Source organism: Centruroides vittatus, unplaced genomic scaffold (assembly GCF_030686945.1).
Source record: "Centruroides vittatus isolate TY-2023 unplaced genomic scaffold, ASM3068694v2 contig_18, whole genome shotgun sequence".
In the NCBI taxonomy this organism is placed as follows: domain Eukaryota; kingdom Metazoa; phylum Arthropoda; class Arachnida; order Scorpiones; family Buthidae; genus Centruroides; species Centruroides vittatus.
In genome coordinates this window covers 5,368,200-5,385,261 of record NW_027121101.1, presented here as the reverse complement: position 1 = coordinate 5,385,261, position 17,062 = coordinate 5,368,200, and the positions used below count along the sequence as shown (strand labels likewise).

The 17,062-nt window shown below is 38.1% G+C and overlaps 2 protein-coding genes across 3 annotated transcripts in view; both read left to right on the top strand.

The window, feature by feature from the left end:
* The window catches only part of sip1 (septin interacting protein 1), a 354,828-nt gene that overhangs the window by 62,745 nt on the left and 275,021 nt on the right, over positions 1-17,062 (top strand). The gene's annotated exons all lie outside the window — the stretch shown is intronic.
* Positions 1-17,062, top strand: part of TrpRS (Tryptophanyl-tRNA synthetase) — a 143,013-nt gene that overhangs the window by 3,910 nt on the left and 122,041 nt on the right. For both annotated transcript variants that reach the window (XM_067263837.1, XM_067263836.1), the window contains exon 2: positions 1,212-1,320. In XM_067263837.1, the coding sequence (XP_067119938.1) occupies positions 1,212-1,320 (109 nt within the window). The remainder of the gene's footprint in view (positions 1-1,211; positions 1,321-17,062) is intronic.

Genomic DNA, 17,062 nt, shown 5'->3' with positions numbered 1-17,062 from the left:
CAGTGAAGGTTTTCAAGATTCAGATCACTTCTGTTAAAATTTTATGCTGTAGATCTTTTATTGCATTTGATTATTTATGTATATGTTATCCTTTTTTGAAGAATAACATAAATATATAATCACATAGATTCAGATCAGGGAATATGATAGTCAGGACCACTCAGAGCCAAATCTTTCCAGAAAATGATTAGACAACACATTTCTTGAAATGTTCACTGAGAACATCTAACACTTCATTTACAATCTGAGGCTGATATCTGTCCTGTTGGAAAAACATTTCTCTAAAATTGATACTAATTCCTTTGAAGAATGAAAGAAATTCAGCTTAAAAGACACTGAAATTTCAACCATTACTTATATTACTGAAAAATCAATCTAATAATACTATATGTTGATAATAAACATTATACCATGCCATGTCTAAACACATGTATTCTGTTTATTCATATATCTGTTCAAATTAAAATGGATCACATCACCAAATTATATGTTTTGCAACACTGCTGGATTGTTTCCCACAAATGTCTTAAAGCTATAGCAGAAGTCAACTCTGTTAGCTTTATCAACTACAGAACAGCTTTTTTGCATTTGAATTTTGTATTAGATAGAATATATTGCATTTTTTCAAATTATTTTTGTACGTTAAACATTAATGATTCTTCCAAGAATTTTCACTAATAAATGCATAATCTCTCAAACTTTCTAAATTGATAGAAAACAAATAATGTAAGTTCTGCTATACAGTTTTGAAATTAAAACCAATCAAAATTAGAATGTATTTTTAGAAAGTGCTTGTATAAGAATATGTGATAGCAGTTATCATTATTTCTCTCAAAAATAATGATAAATGATTTATTATTTTACAGATATTTTTAAGATAAACTGTATTAAATATGGTTTTTAATATAGTTTATATTAAAAATATTTTCAAAATACTAAATAATTTGTCAAAGTTATTTTGGAAGTCATAGTTTTTCTATTTGTATCCTAAAAGTTTTCTCATTAACAAATAATTTTAATAAGTAATTCAAAACTAATGGAATTTTGTAAATTATTTTATTAGTACAATAATAATTTTATTACCAATTATTGTATTAAAGTATTTGTATGATTTATAAATAATTTTTATTGGATTTAAATTCTTATTATTTGATATATAAAAGTTATTTTCATTTAAAAAATAGTAATGTTAATTAAACATATATTCTTAGAAAGATTTGGAAGTTCTAAAATTGATACAGAACTTATTGCAAGAATTGAAAAAATAACTGGAAAACCAGCACATCATTTGTTAAGAAGAGGAATTTTCTTTTCTCACCGGTAATTATTATATATGTATTGAAAAATAATAGTATTTAGTATTTAGTTAATTATATTTCTGTATCTTCTTTATTAAATATTTTCTACTACAATATTTTTATTAAAAACTTACTTTAAAGATTATTATAATAGTAAAAATAATAATTCTCTCACTAGTCACCATCTTTTCAAGGGGAGAAAGCTCAGTAGTTCCAATGAATCATAGTGTAATGTTGGTGGAAGCATAAGCTCTACCAGTAGGATCACCAATTACATCAAGGTCTGTGGGAAGAAATGAAGCTAAGAGTGGCTCATAAGTAGTGTCTGATTGAGAGTGGTCAGTTGCTTAATAGCAACTGCTCTGTTCTCCACATTAGGAGCAGTTCATTTATAAACACCTGGCTTCAGGTATATAAGCACACCTACTTCTATGCAGGAAACAAAAATGGATGTGACATGTTCTCAGAATAATAGCAGTTCAAACATTGCTTAAATAAACAAGATACACATTTTAGAATTAGGCAGTGGGGAATGTAGCACTGGCCCAAGTATGGCTACTGCATCACAATCATCATCTCATTCACAAATAATGAGATCCAAACTCATCCAAAGTATTTCAGTGACAAATCCAGCCACCGAGTGCAAAGGCTATAAAAACATTACAACAGATGAAGCAGGCATACATACATACAAGAAAGACATCAGCCATATATGAAGTGTTTAGCCGGCAGAAAAGAGGGTAAGGGAAAGGGGTGGAAGAAGGAGGGAGGGGAGATAGACAGTAGAGAAAGGTAGGATCTCTCTGAATGGCATACACACAGCTGCAGTACCCTCTATGTTTGATATTGGCATGCAGTTTTTATCCTGCAAGGCCATAGTCTCCCAAAGGGTCTAAAAGAAAACCCGAGTGTAGCAAACATCAATAATTGAGTGCCGCCGAGAGTAGCTAAGTGTAGAAGTTAGTGCCAAGTGGATGTATTATTTAGAACAGCGATTCCCAGGGGCATACACTTGGTGGTTTAGGGGTATGCAAGAAATAAATTAATAATGGCAGATGTACTATAAGCATATTTGGATTCTACTTTGAGGCCTTTGGCGATATCATGACACTCAATGCTTAGTATTAAATAACAATATAATTATAGTTATTTGTGTCTTTCCTCCAAGGCTTTTTGATTTAAATAAACTTTTTTGTGTGTAATTGTACAGCACTATATAATTGACCAAGGTGCCACTGTTTGAAGAACAGGCAAAATAAAATTTAGGAAACTGTGCTGCCAAGGGGTACACAAGTCAAAAAAGGTTGGGAACTGCTGATTTAGAAGATACAAAAGACAACTTCAAAGTTATGGCAATGAATAGCTGCAATGACAAAAAGCTTGTTTTTAAACAATATGAATTCAATATTAGAATTATTACTTATTCACAAATAATAAACATACTTCCAATGCCAAAAATAATTGTAACTGGTGATAGGATTAAATACCAATTATTGACATTAATTGGCATTGATGGTTGATTTTGCTCTTAGAATCAATGTTTTTTATTTTTTTATCATGAAAACCACTTTTTATGATTGTTATATTTTTAAAATTTGCTGCAAAGGTTAAAATTTATACATAGAATCAGATTATAATCATTTTTTAAAAATTAATTTATGTATTATGTCAGATAAAGAAATCCATCAGCAATAAAATAAAACAAAAAAGTTTGAAAAAAGCAGGTTCGAATAGCAGTTTACAGAATCTAGGTCTCACACTGTCTATAAGCCACCACCTCCCATCCACCGTACATGACACAATGTTTATTTTTAGTCATACATGGTTTCTGTGCTTTATAGGAAGTTTAATTCGTTTATTCAATAGACGAACATTAATTATTTTATTTAATGGAAAATTAAAAGTCCAAAGAGTTTATGAAAATACTATATCAAAATCTCATTTGAGTTAAACAGTTCAATGAAATTGGGTTAACCGGTTCGATTTAACATGTAAATCCCCATTCTGGACAATTGACAAAAGAAAATGACTTCAAGTGATTTCAGTTTGAGTTAACCAGGTTCCATTGTATAATTGTTTTCTAATTTGCAAACTATATATATATATAGTTTGTAGGTAAATAGGTAAGTATATATATATATACTTACCTGTTTATTATAATAAACAGTGTGTGCCATCTATAACTTTTTTCATATTGCCACTGCACTGTTTATATCAGAACAAAGAGATAAAATAATAAATACAAAAATACAATATATTAAGATGTTAAGTGCAGAAAGATTAAACAATAAAATTATTATAGGATACAGATGTAAAATATTAGTCATACCATTTTATCTTGTGAGAAATGGCCGATGACAGGTGAGAGAACATTAAGTTATAGTTTGATCTTAATGTTTTAATATGTGGTAAAGTGTAGTTATGGTTCCTTTTTAGTATCATTCTAAAGTTTGTTAGTTTATTTTTTGTCTCTGTTTAATTAAATTAAACAATAGCTTCATTATACACAATATTATAGGTGTCCCATTCCATTACATGAGGGAAATGGCAGATGACCACACAGTGTTGCCACAATTCTCATATTTAGTATCCATGCAACTGCTCCAAAAATTCCCTGCATATCTCTACAGTCAAGGAAAACAAATGTGCCATTGCAGTAATTTTTTGTTTCATCTATGGCATCACAATTTGGCAGCAAAAATAAATCGAGTCTGGTATCTATATGGGTTGTACTGTACAATAATGATTATCTGTTAGTTAGTTAAATTAATTTTTAAAATTTGATATATTTATTTATCATGAAGAAAAATCAGACTGTTTTATTGATGGTAGAGCAAAAGTTTTCAGAGATAGTAGTGATTGTAGAAAAGAAATGAAAGTATTAATTTAGAGGTACTACAAGGTATAAAACTGAAAAATGCAAAGTTATATTAACTTGCTTATTTTTTAAAAAGACAATTTTAACAAAAAATATGAACACTGAATAACTGTTTTATATTTTAATTCAGGCATTTGTACCATTTTAAAAATTCTTTAAATTTACTTGAAATCAAAGCATTCAAATTAGTTATATGAGTGAATCAAGTTCAAAAATAAGAAATGTGAAACACTATTTGAAAATGTCAAACAAAAATATAACCTATTAATCAGTTCTTTATTATAAAATGATATTTAGGTTATTATATTATTAATTAATAGTGTAATCTGTCCTGTGTGCAGATACCATCATTGAAATAATGAGCTTTTTTTTTATGGGGGAAAATTATAATTTAATTCAAATAAAATTTAAATTTTAATTATTTATTTAAATTTTTCAATTGATTAATTTTATTAATTGTTTGTGTTTAATAAAATAAAATAAATGAAATATTTAACAATTTATATGCTGCCATCTGTTGCGTAATGAGAATATTATATTTATTAAACAACAAAAATAATAATAATTATTATTATTATTTTTAATATTAAACGAATAATTGTACAAATTTTAGAATCAATGAAACATGATTTAAATTACCACAATGTTATTAATTTTAATTACTAATTAAATTTCAATAATAATAATAATAATAATAACTCTCCCGTGGTCACCACCTGGTCGTGGTGGGAGAGCCCAGTAATTTTACTGATCCATAGGGCAATGCAGGCTGGAGCACAAGCTCCTGGTAGGGACACCCATGCCAGTAAGGTCTATGGGAGAAATGAAGCTAAGAGTGACCACACACCCATATTCTGTGGAGATATGTATCATGGTAGTAACCAGATCTAAATGTGATACCGGCTCGGACGTCGCCCGGGTTAACAAGGTCCGCGTTTGTGGGTTAGGCAGAGGCTCACATTCAAAAAATAGGCCACAGTCTCCCATGGTTACCGGTGGCGAAAGCAGCACCGGCCCAAGCATGGCTACTGCAATGCCCTCAACAGATGTGAGGAACCAACCTAGCCTTGGTGTTTCTGTGGCAATGCATCCACAGACCACAAAGGCTGGAAAACCACGCCAACGGATGAAATGGACAACAGAAATGAACGAGTTTATCATCCGTACTTATTACACCATCACAAAACTCGAAACAAACATGACAGCATACAGACAACAACTACACCATAGATTCACACAACAGTATCCTCACCTCAATGTCACCGAACAAAGGGTTGTTGATCAAAAAAGAACAATTATACACAACAACCTTATTCCATAAACAACATTTTTTGAAGACATTTTGAAGACAAGATAAGGCCGAACCAATTGGCATAGCCGGAGGAGGAGAGGGTAATAGCGTGAAGAGAGGGGTGGGGTTAGAAGGGTGGGGTGGGGATAAAGGGGGTGAAGGGAAAGAGGAATGGGATCCCATGATGCCGGCAACGGGGCCGATAAATGAACACAAAATAAATACAAAAGAACACAATGAAACAGGTTACATTGATATCCCGACAAGAATACAAAATAAAAACAAAAGTACGCGTGAGGCTCTAAATACCAGTGCCATGCGGACTGGCTAGAAAGGAACAAAAAGCCCTAAGGGGTTGAGCGGGTAGGAGAACAGCCGCGCTGGCAAGGCACCAACTACCCGGAACAAACAGGAACCGATGGGGCCGAGGGAACAGAAAATGGCCCAGACCCGCGTAGGGAGACGCGATTACACTGGGTAGCGCGAAGAAGAAGGCAATGCCGATACAGTACCAATACACAGTGGCAGGAAGGGCAGGAAACAAGGAAAACCTTCACAGAGGAGGGAAGGAAATAGGAAACCGTAGAGTACAAGAGGGCCGAGAGCACAGGGGTTGGCCCAAGCTCACGAAAAGATTTTAATATCTTTCACATACTTATCGAGGGCACTATAAAGATTTTTATTACTGATGAGATTGTCCGGCTTACAAGGCCAAGGGATGGTTTCTTCACAAGCTGCGGCAATGAGAGTTCTTCTCTCCCTATCATAGTTAGGACAGTCATAGAGAATGTGATTACTATCTTCCCAAGTCATGGATGAACAGGAGCACAGGCCGTTTCCTTTATTTAGGAAGCGAACAAGGTAGCTTCCCATATTACCATGGCCCGTAATGAGCTGGGTAAGTTCGTAGGTGGGGACAAGATGGTGGTAGTGTAGCCTTTTCTTGACGGAGGGGATGAACTGGAACACGGTCCTCCCGGTTGTACTACTCGTCCATTTGTATTCCCACTGGTCGATTATATAGGAGTGCAGCTGCCTAGAGACCCAGCACTGCGGGATCCTATTGTAGGCACAGTTGTTGAGGTTCGTAATAGCTTTTTTAGCCAACAGGTCCGCTTGAACATTACCTTTTACACCGCTATGACCCCTGACCCATCGGAGCACGAGCGAGGGGCAGCTGGTGGTATCCAGTTCGTGGAGAATGTTCTTGATTATGGGGAGTTTGGAGTTCCTGTTGTGAACCTGATGCAGTATGACTCTGCTGTCAGTGTGAATAGCTATGCTTTTATGATCATAGTTGTAGATGTGGTTCTTGTTATTAATGTGCTGAAGTGCTTTGAGCAGAGCTAAGGATTCCGCTTGGTTGATGGTACAGTAACTTTCCAACTTGAAGTACTGTTGATAAGTTGTCCTCTCCTTACGGTCTAGAACGACAAAGGCGCCACCCGTGCCATCTGCAGAGTGGGAGCCGTCCGTGTAAATGTTGTAGTCACTGTTGTTGGGTATGTTATTATCCATGGTGATGCTGTATCGTGGGTTGAATGCTGGGTGATAGATGCTTGCGTCAGTGATGTCCATGCCCCTATCACTGATTAGTTTGATGATGTTGGGGATAGTGTCCCCCTCCACAAGGTTCTTGGTCCTATTCCAGAACTGCTCTTGTGTGATGTTATTCCTACCTAACCTCTTGATCATATGGAGGACATACCTCTCCGTGATGTAGAGGTCAATGGGTGTGAGGTTGGAAAGCACCAGTAGCCCGTCAGTAGGCGCCGTCCTGTAAGCCCTGGCTGTGTAAAGGGCTGCCAGCCTCTGAAGGGAAAGGAGTTTCCTTCTGGTGTGGTACGTATTGATCCTGTGCCCCCAAACCTCACAACCATAGGCAACTATCTGCTGCGTGACAGCTTGATAGGTGGCACGCCTGGCTTTGTACTTGAGACCCCACTTGTTTTTGGCTATAGTAGCCAAGGCGTGACTAACTGCATGCGCCTTGTTGTAAGCTTCCTGTATGTGATCCTTCCATAGTAGCTTGTGATCAAGAAGGAGGCCCAGATATTTGATGGTTGTGCTGTATTTAATCCTGGAGTTACTGATGTTTACTGCCGGAGGCTTGCACAAAGGGTTGCCTCTTGGGAAGAGAATACAGTTACACTTACCATAGTTTATGATAAGGTTGACCCTTTTACTCCACTCGTGGACTTGCGTTAGAATCTCATTCATATGATCCTGCAGGACACCTTGATTTGCGTGAGACAACACGATCACCGTGTCGTCCGCATAGCCCTGAATCATGGCATTCAGGGGCTTACCAGTTTGAAGGTGAAGTAGCCCATTATAGAGGATGTTCCACATGATAGGGCCAGACTTGGAGCCCTGTGGGCATCCCCTATTAACAGCCCTGGTGTAGATGATTCTATTGCTGTGGTAGTAGGTGACGCATCTGTCCTTGAGGTAGTTGCCTATAAGCTTATGGATATTATCAGGACAATTAGCTTCCCCAAGCTGGTGGAGGATTTCCGGCCACCAAGCATGGTCGAAAGCGCCTTTAAAATCAATGGCGACCAGGAGGGTGTGTTTGTTCTCTTTCTTGGCAGTGGTGATATAATCGATGAGATTGTCTAAGGCACTAACGGTGTTCTTACCTGTCCTGAAACCGAACTGGAGCGGGTGGAAGAAGTTAATGGAGTCTAGGTGGTGCTTCACCCTGTTTGTGATAAGGGAGTCCAATATTTTCCCAAAGAAGGACAGTAGAGCGATTGGGCGGAAGTCAGATGGGATTTTCGGAGTCTTGCGGGAATCTTTAGGGATAAGTTTTACTGAGGCTCTCTTCCAACAGTTGGGGAAGTAGCCAATATCCAGACACTTGTTGAAGATGAGGAGGAAGGTGGTGGGGAGTGCGTATACAGCTTCCTTTGCAGCCTGCCAAGTGATGAAGTCCGGACCCGGTGCTTTATTCCTTTTGATCTTTTTTGCTTCATTCCAGATTTCAGTGGCAGTGAAAGGCCTATCATTGTAACCAGTATGATAGTTACTGATCTTATTCCTAATGGCTTTGTGGTACTGAGTGTCTTTTGCTGGATCGTCGTGAGGGAAAAGTGCATCGAAGATGCATTGACAGGTCTCTTCTATGGAGGTGGTAAAGTTTCCCTGCCCCTTGTCTATGGTGGGGGGATAGAGCTAGCCTTACCTTTCTTCCTCACTGTATAATATGGGGTCGCCCAGGGATTATCACCGCTTTTGTCAGTACAAAAATTACGCCAAGACTCCGTCCTTTTATTATTTATTAACAGCTTATATTGCCTGTAGCAGTTCATATATTCCTTTCTTTTGCATTCCTTACTGTTAGGGTCACTCTCCTTCCTAAACCTGCGTTTACTCCTTCTTACTTCCTTACGCTTATTTGCTAGTTCGGCATCCCACCATGGGGCATTCCTTTTCCTAACTCTGATTTTTGTAGAGAGGAACATGGCCTCGTGGATGGTATTGGTGAGGTTGCTTATGACTTCGTCAAGTGCAGCCATGGAGTCCAAGGAAATTAACGCAGGCGGCCTCCAGAGGTTAGTAATGTTGTTATGGAACATCTCCCAGTTGGTGTTATTCGTGATATTGTACTCGTGGGTAGATTTACTGTGTTTTACCGTTGTCAGGATGTAATTGTGGTCGCTGGCTGAGATGAGGTCCATAGTACTACAATGTACTTCCAGGTCAAGCATACCAGGGTTCCCCAGACAGACATCAACCCAGCTCCTGCCCCCGCTGGCGGAGCAGGTTGGGAGCGGGCTGACGTTCAGAGAGGACAAGTCAAAAACAGCCATAAACTCACAGAGGAGATAGCCCCTAGGGTCCTCCACCGGACTGTGCCAAAGGTGAGACTTGGCGTTAAAGTCACCCATCAGGAGCACACGGTTGCCCTTCAGTAGGTCCAGGGTCTGACTGAGGGTTTCCAACGGTGGTTTAAGGTCCTCATCGGGCGAGCAGTAGAAACTGATTAAGTAAAAGGGGTCCCTAGGGGTGTCCACCCTAACAGTAGTGTAGTAGTAGTTAGAGAATTGAGTCACCACTTGTACCGTGAGTCCTTTGTTGTAGATTACAATGCCGGTCTTTATCCTGTTGTTGTTGCTGGGGGGGGTGAGAACCTTACCAGCACCAAGCATGGCCACCCTCCCGCTCGCCACATAGGGCTCCTGAACAGCAAGGATGTCGATATCCTCTTTAAGAGCCTGATGCAGGGCCTCAGAGGAGGCAGCCTTAGAGCGTTGTAAATTAATTTGCAGGATTTTGAGATTATTCTTGTTACTTCCCTGTTGTTTGTCCTCCATAAGTGGGTGCGAGAGGCCAGAACCAACAACAAGATAAGACGGAGACATTATTCATAATTTATTGTTCTGATTTGGTAAGCCTTATACCTCTGTAATAACGGGCAGCCTTTATCGAAGGCGTTATGGTCTGTAGGAAGGGCCTTGTTTTCTGGCACTGTTTTATTATGCTTCTTACAATTTGAGCATATTGGGTCCTTCTCCAGGTTTGGGCATTCTTTGAATTTATGTTTCTTTGTACAGTGGGTGCACCTTTGTCGTTCCGTGCACCTGTAGGAGGTGTGCCCGAAGCCAGTACAGTTGTAGCATCTGGTGATGTCTATGTAGTCGTCTATAACTATCGAACACCACCCCAGATAAATTCTGCCTTGCTGCATAAATTTATTCCGGATATCCGGTCTCACGCTTAGGACTGTGTGGGTCCTATGGTTCCCTCCCTTTGGGTGGAAACTGTGTGAAATCTTGGTAGATTCAAGGAACTCTTGTTCACTGATTCCCTCCTGGAGTTTTGTATTCTGATTGTAGATATCTTTTAATAGATCCTGCTCCTCTGAGTCCGTTGGGACATTATATAGGATTATTTTTGGTGATTTTTTTCCCTTCTCGACTAGCTTTATCTTGTCAGTCAGGGCATCCTCCTTTTGCACCGCATGCTTTAATACCTGTAAGTCTTTATCTTCCAATACTTGAATTTTTATATCTCCTTCCGATAGGGGTCTGATAGTTTTAATCTTTATTCCTAGTTGCTTGGGGTCCACGTGGCTGCGTAAGAGCTCTAGTGTCTCCTCCGGGGTGGGAACAGGCTCGTCAGGATTTTTAATTGCCGATACAATAATCTCATGGTTCATATTTTTTGGATTTTTTATCCCTGCTAATGCGGCTGATTTTTTAGCTATCAGTTTAGTAGTGTTGCTGATGGGGGTGCGCTGGCGCTTGGTTACCTCAGCGTAGGTGCCCATACTAGATAGCCCTTCATACTTTGTTAAGGTTTTAACCTGTTGTCTTAACTCAAGGACCAAGCCAAATATCTGGTTGGCCGCCGCGTGCATTCTAATGGCCGCTTCCTTGACAGCAGCCCTTTCTTTACTCTTCACAGACACATTGGTATTCGCAGGTATGCTAGAAACGATGATTTTAAGTTGCGAGTTGATATTAGCTATTAAGTCCTCCTCAGCGTAGCTGTAATTTGATAAAACACAATCTGTAGTCTCTTCCATGGTTATCACTACACAGATACACTTTTCCAAAATGTACTGGAAATTAAGGATCGAACGGTGTAAGACCCGTGGGTAAACGACCAACGCAGCCCGAAAAACCGGGCGGGAGAGACCCGAATTAGGGTCAGTTAGAGAGCAAGGTTCAACCACGTGGTGAGGACAAAGACCATTCACCCCTTTGTACAAGTAAACGACTAAAACAGCCGTAGCGGCTAAACTACTAAACGTAGCCGAAAGAATATAACGTGACAGATGAACAATTAGGTACCCAAAGAAGTACCCTGATATGGGCAAGAACGGTGGCCCGATAAGCCCGCACGATGGCCCGCAGACACGTGACTATCGGACGGGATAACTGGAGAACGGAGAATCGTAACGAGAAGCAGTAAACACCGTTATACGGCTTTTAAACAGCCGAGTAATTTGATATAACGAATTAAAAATTCTCCCCGGAAATCGCCCGGAAAAGGTGGCCGGAAATAAAGAAACTTCCGGAGCCCGTAAATCCCGAGCGGCTGGACCGATCCAAATAAGATTTATGTTAAACGATAGCTTACCGTGAGACGAACTCAACGATATATAAATAGCAACCGATTGAACAATAATGAAGCCGATGCGACGATCGAAAGCTGGAGCGAGGTGAAGCACGTCCTAACGGTACGAGTCGACCCAGCTACTTCCATAAACAACACTTGAACTTATCAAACAACAGGTTGCTGATCAAATACATCAAGAGACAGAAACATTTAACATTAATGAAAATCATGTAACCTGTCAGGATAATCCAGCAACAAGCATTGATAATAACACACATACAACAATTACCACTAATGATACTATAGACACTTCCTCATCCATCACTGATAACATAGATATGGATTTAGTTAATACGCTCTCACATATATTTCAGGAAACACTCACTAAATATACAGGCAAAGATCCCACACAACGACCACGAATACCAAAAATCAACACGTAAAAGGAAGTAGGAAAAACACTAAATTATGTAAACACTCACTTACTACCACACTACATTCATTCAATTTCTACACTTGCAGACATTCATACATTAGTTTATGCTGGGGCAGTCGCAGTAGTGACACACCATGGACTGAAAGTACATTCACAGACAAATACACAGAAAACACAATGTTATCACAAGCCTGCCTGGCAGAGAAGAATAGAAACACAAATAAATGACATTAGACAGCAATTAGGCAGGCTGACACAATACACTAAAAACAACATAACACCCAAATTAAGGAAACAGCTCAAAAACATTTTCAAGAAAATAAAAACACACACAAAACACGAACATCACAACACACGCATCACAGAATACATTGATACGCTAAAACAAAAACTTGCTGCCAAAGCACGTAGACTCAAACGATACAAAACATGTACACTACGAAAACAACAAAATAAATTATTTACAAACAAGGAAAAACTCTTTTACAGACAAATTAATAACAAATAGGGATTGCAATTGCTGGATCCCTCATCCAGCAATCCAGCTGGATCTAGCGTATTCTTCGGCCTGCTGGATCCAGCACTTGGTGCTGGATCCAGCGCTGCGGATCCGCAAATACTCAATTAACTTTCTAAATAATTGCGCAAAAGTCTACGTCATCGCGTTCCCGCTTTGCTAACTACTAGACTGCTACTAATTACTTACTCACTACTTTACTAACACTAATAATTAAATTACTTATAAATAAACTATACCTTAATCAATCCAGCAAAATTTAATAAAATAATAATGTATTCAATCGCTTTTAACGATCTTCCTCAGTTACAAAAAAATACAACATTAACTATAGAATATAAAATGTGTTTGGAATATAGAAAGAATAGTGCTTAATTACATCCCATTTTTTTAAAACAAGATACATAGATGTACTGCTAGGTCTGATAATTTTCGTATTGTATACCGACGTAATCCCACTGTTTTCAAACTTTTAAGAAACGATAAAAACGTTTCAATTCCAAGCTTGTTTATGTGGGTGCAACGATGCGCAGTTTAAAACAAAGGCTCAAGAGCACAAATATACAATCGGTAAGAACCTTGACAACACTGCGCTGGCATCATACGCAAGACAGAAGGATGTTAACGTCCAATGGGATCAAGCGGCAATTATAAAAACGACGACGAATAGGCAAACGGTCAAACATCTTGAGAGATTGGAAATCTGCAAGGCGCACATGACAACTGGTTGTATAAACCATAGAGATGCAGACTTATTGTCTACCATGTGGAGATCTTTTTACATTAATTAATGTTATTAACGGACAATGCTGGTTTCATTGGATCTTATATACAGGGTGTTTTTTTTTTAAACTGACGGTACTCAGAGACATCTGTAGAGCAATCTAACAGCCGGACTGTCGCCAAATTTGGGAGAGTGACTAAGGACATCATGGGAAAGAGATTCCGCGAAGAAAAAAGTAGTACCCAAATTTTCCGGTAGGGGTGGATTTGGCACTGTTGTAGCAAAACAGCTAAGAATCTGCATAAAATCCAGCTGCAATTAACAAACACACAAATGAATAATCAGACAGAGGTTTCAGTGTAATAACGAAAGTTTAATTAATCAGCAAATAACCTTCTCCCTTCTTCAATGTGATCACCGTCCTGCTGGACAACTCATTGCATCCTGAACACCGTGTTCTCTATGGCTGAGCGTAACATGTTCGCAGGAATGTTCATCACAGTTTGAGAAATGTTGTCCTTCAAAGTCATCAAGTTTGGGACACTACCAAGATAGACCTTGGACTTTAAGTAACCCCACAGGAAAAAGTAACGTGGGGTTAGATCCGGGGAGCGAGGCGGCCCATGCAAGTGGAAAAAAGTGACTGATGACCCTTTCTTCAGTAAAGTGCTGGTAGCTTTTTCGCTACAAAGCGCCGAATCCTCCTCTGACGGCGAATTTAGGTACTATGTTTTTTCTTCGCGGAATCTCTTTTCCATGTCGTCCATAGTCACTCTCCCAAATTTGGCGACAGTCTGGCTGCTAGATTGCTCTACAGATGTTTCTGAGTACCGTCAGTTAAAAAAAAAAACACCCTGTATATATTTTTTCTGCTATTTATTTTGTTTATTTATCTATATTTTGTCCGTTTGGGCGTTTTCCGTTAATTTTCATATTTATTCCGAACACATTTTATGTTCTATATTTAATGTTCTATTTTTTTTTGTAACCGAGGAAGATCGTTAAAAACGATTGAAAACGTTATTATTTTATTAAATTTTGCTGGATTGATAAAGGTGTAGTTTACTTAACTTATTCTACTTCCAGTACATAGTTTTACATACCTATAAATAACTACAGACTAATATGTAGAGCATGTATGCATATATATGAAAACTGGTAAGACTGATAGACACTTAGCCACTGATTATCTGTTCTTACATTATTATAATATATTAATATAAATTAATCAGTAGAATTACCTTTGCTATTATTTAACTTAAAGATTACATTATAATTATAATCTAACTAAACATTTAAAGTTAATTATCTCTATCTCAAATGTTAAACCGAACCAAAGTTAAGTTTACTACCTAAATGTGTAAGAAGTTTTACTGATTTATAGTGACCAGTCCAAATAATAAAAGCTTTTAAAGTATTTTTTAAAAATGTTTTATTTCATTAAAAAAACATAAATTGCAGGATAGATAGATAGACAGATAACACTTTATTGCACCAAAAATACATCCAGGCTGGATCCGCGCTGGATCCAGCTGGAATGATTTCAATCCAGCAAAAATCCAGCTGGATTCAAAACACTGCTGGATTGCAATCCCTAATAACAAAGCAAACACTGATACACAGCACAGTGGCACACCAACTGAAGAACAACTCACAACATATTGGTCTTCTCTTTGGTCCAGTGCTGTCACGCGCAATGCTGAAGCAGGCTGGATCGAGGAGGAGAACAGAAACTTGCACAACATACCAACTATGCCCTGTGCTGAAATAAACATACATGATTTCCAATACACTGTTAACAGAACACACAACTGGAAGACACCTGGTGTAGACAACATTCACAATTTCTGGTACAAAAAGTTTACATCACTGCACCAGGAACTAGCTAAACATCTAACACACATCATCATCAATCCACAAGACATGCCAAATTTTCTTACCCAGGGCATCACCTACATGAAACCTAAAAACAACAATACCACAGACCCCACACAATACAGACCAATTACATGTCTTCCAACACTGTACAAATTATTGACATCCTGTATCGCAAACAAAATATACAAACATATTGAAGAACACGACATTCTAACGGAACGACAAAAAGGTTGCCGTAGAAATCACAAGGGATGCAAAGAACAGTTACTCATAGATTCAGTCATTCTACGGCAAGCACACAAACAACACAGAAACATACACATGGCATATATAGACTACAGAAAAGCATTCGACAGTGTTCCACACAGTTGGCTGCTACATATTCTACATATGTACAAAATACATCCATCACTCATTGCATTCTTTCAAAACACTATGCAGCACTGGAGAACAACACTACATCTCAGGGTAAGTAACACTTCCATACAAACAAACCAAATTTTTATTAGGCGAGGAATTTTTCAAGGAGATTCCTTGAGTCCTCTCTGGTTCTGCTTATCCCTGAACCCATTATCCAACATGTTAAACAACACTCAATACGGTTACAATATCAGACACGAAAAAACAACACAGTTTACACTGTCACATCTCATGTACATGGATAACATAAAACTTTATGCATCCACACAAAAACAACTTCATCAACTCCTACAAATCACACATTCATACACCAAGGACATACAAATGGAATTTGGCCTAGATAAATGCAAAACAGTTCACATAAAAAAAGGAATCCTGAAGAAAGAAGATTTTGCACTTGGAAATGGAGACGTTATTGAATCCATGGAAGAGGGCGAGTTCTATAAGTATTTAGGATTCCAACAGGCCAAACTAACAGAACATACACAAATAAAGCAAAGATTAATTAAAGAATACCAAAGTAGGTTAAATGCTATTCTCAGAACACAGTTAAATGCAAAACACACAGTTAAAGCAATAAACACATATGTCATCCCAGTACTCACATATTTTTTTGGAGTTATACATTGGACTCACACAGATCTCGAGCAACTCCAAAGGAAAACAAGAACAACACTTACTAAGCATAAACATCATCATCCTAAATCCGCCACAGAAAGATTAACCCTTCCACGTAAAGATGGCGGACGTGGCCTGATTGACATAGTTAACCTTCACAACAAACAAATACAGTCATTGTGAGAGTTTTTTTATGAAAAACAAGAAATATCACAATTACATAAAGCAGTAACTCTAGCAGACTCGAATAACACACCATTAAACTTACACTCACATCATATGGACACAACACAACATATAAAAAGCATAGACACCATTAAGCAATCGTGGGCTCGAAAGGCACTCCATGGCAGGCATCCTTATGATCTGGCCCATGATTTTGTTGACAAAACTGCGTCAAACAGCTGGTTAGCTTGGGGATGCCTCTTTGGGGAGACGAAAGGATTCATGATCGCCATACAGGATCAGGTCATAAATACTAAAAACTACAGAAAACACATACTCAAAGATGCAACACTCACAAATGACACATGCAGAAAATGTCACATCATGCCAGAAACTATACAACACATCACCTCTGGTTGCAAGCTCTTGGCACAAACAGATTATTTACACAGACATAATCAAGTAGCAAATATAATACACCAAGAGCTTGCAAGGAAACACAAATTAGTAGACATCCACGAACCATATTACAAATACATTCCATAGACAGTATTGGAAAACAACACGCACAAAATGTACTATGACAGAGCCATAATCACAGATAAAACAATTTACCACAACAGACCAGACATCACACTCATTGACAAACACAATAAAATCACATACATTATAGACATATCCATTCCAAACACTCACAATATACAAAACGCGTGCACTGAAAAAATTAGCAAGTACACAGACTCGCCCAGGAAATAAGGCATCTGTGGA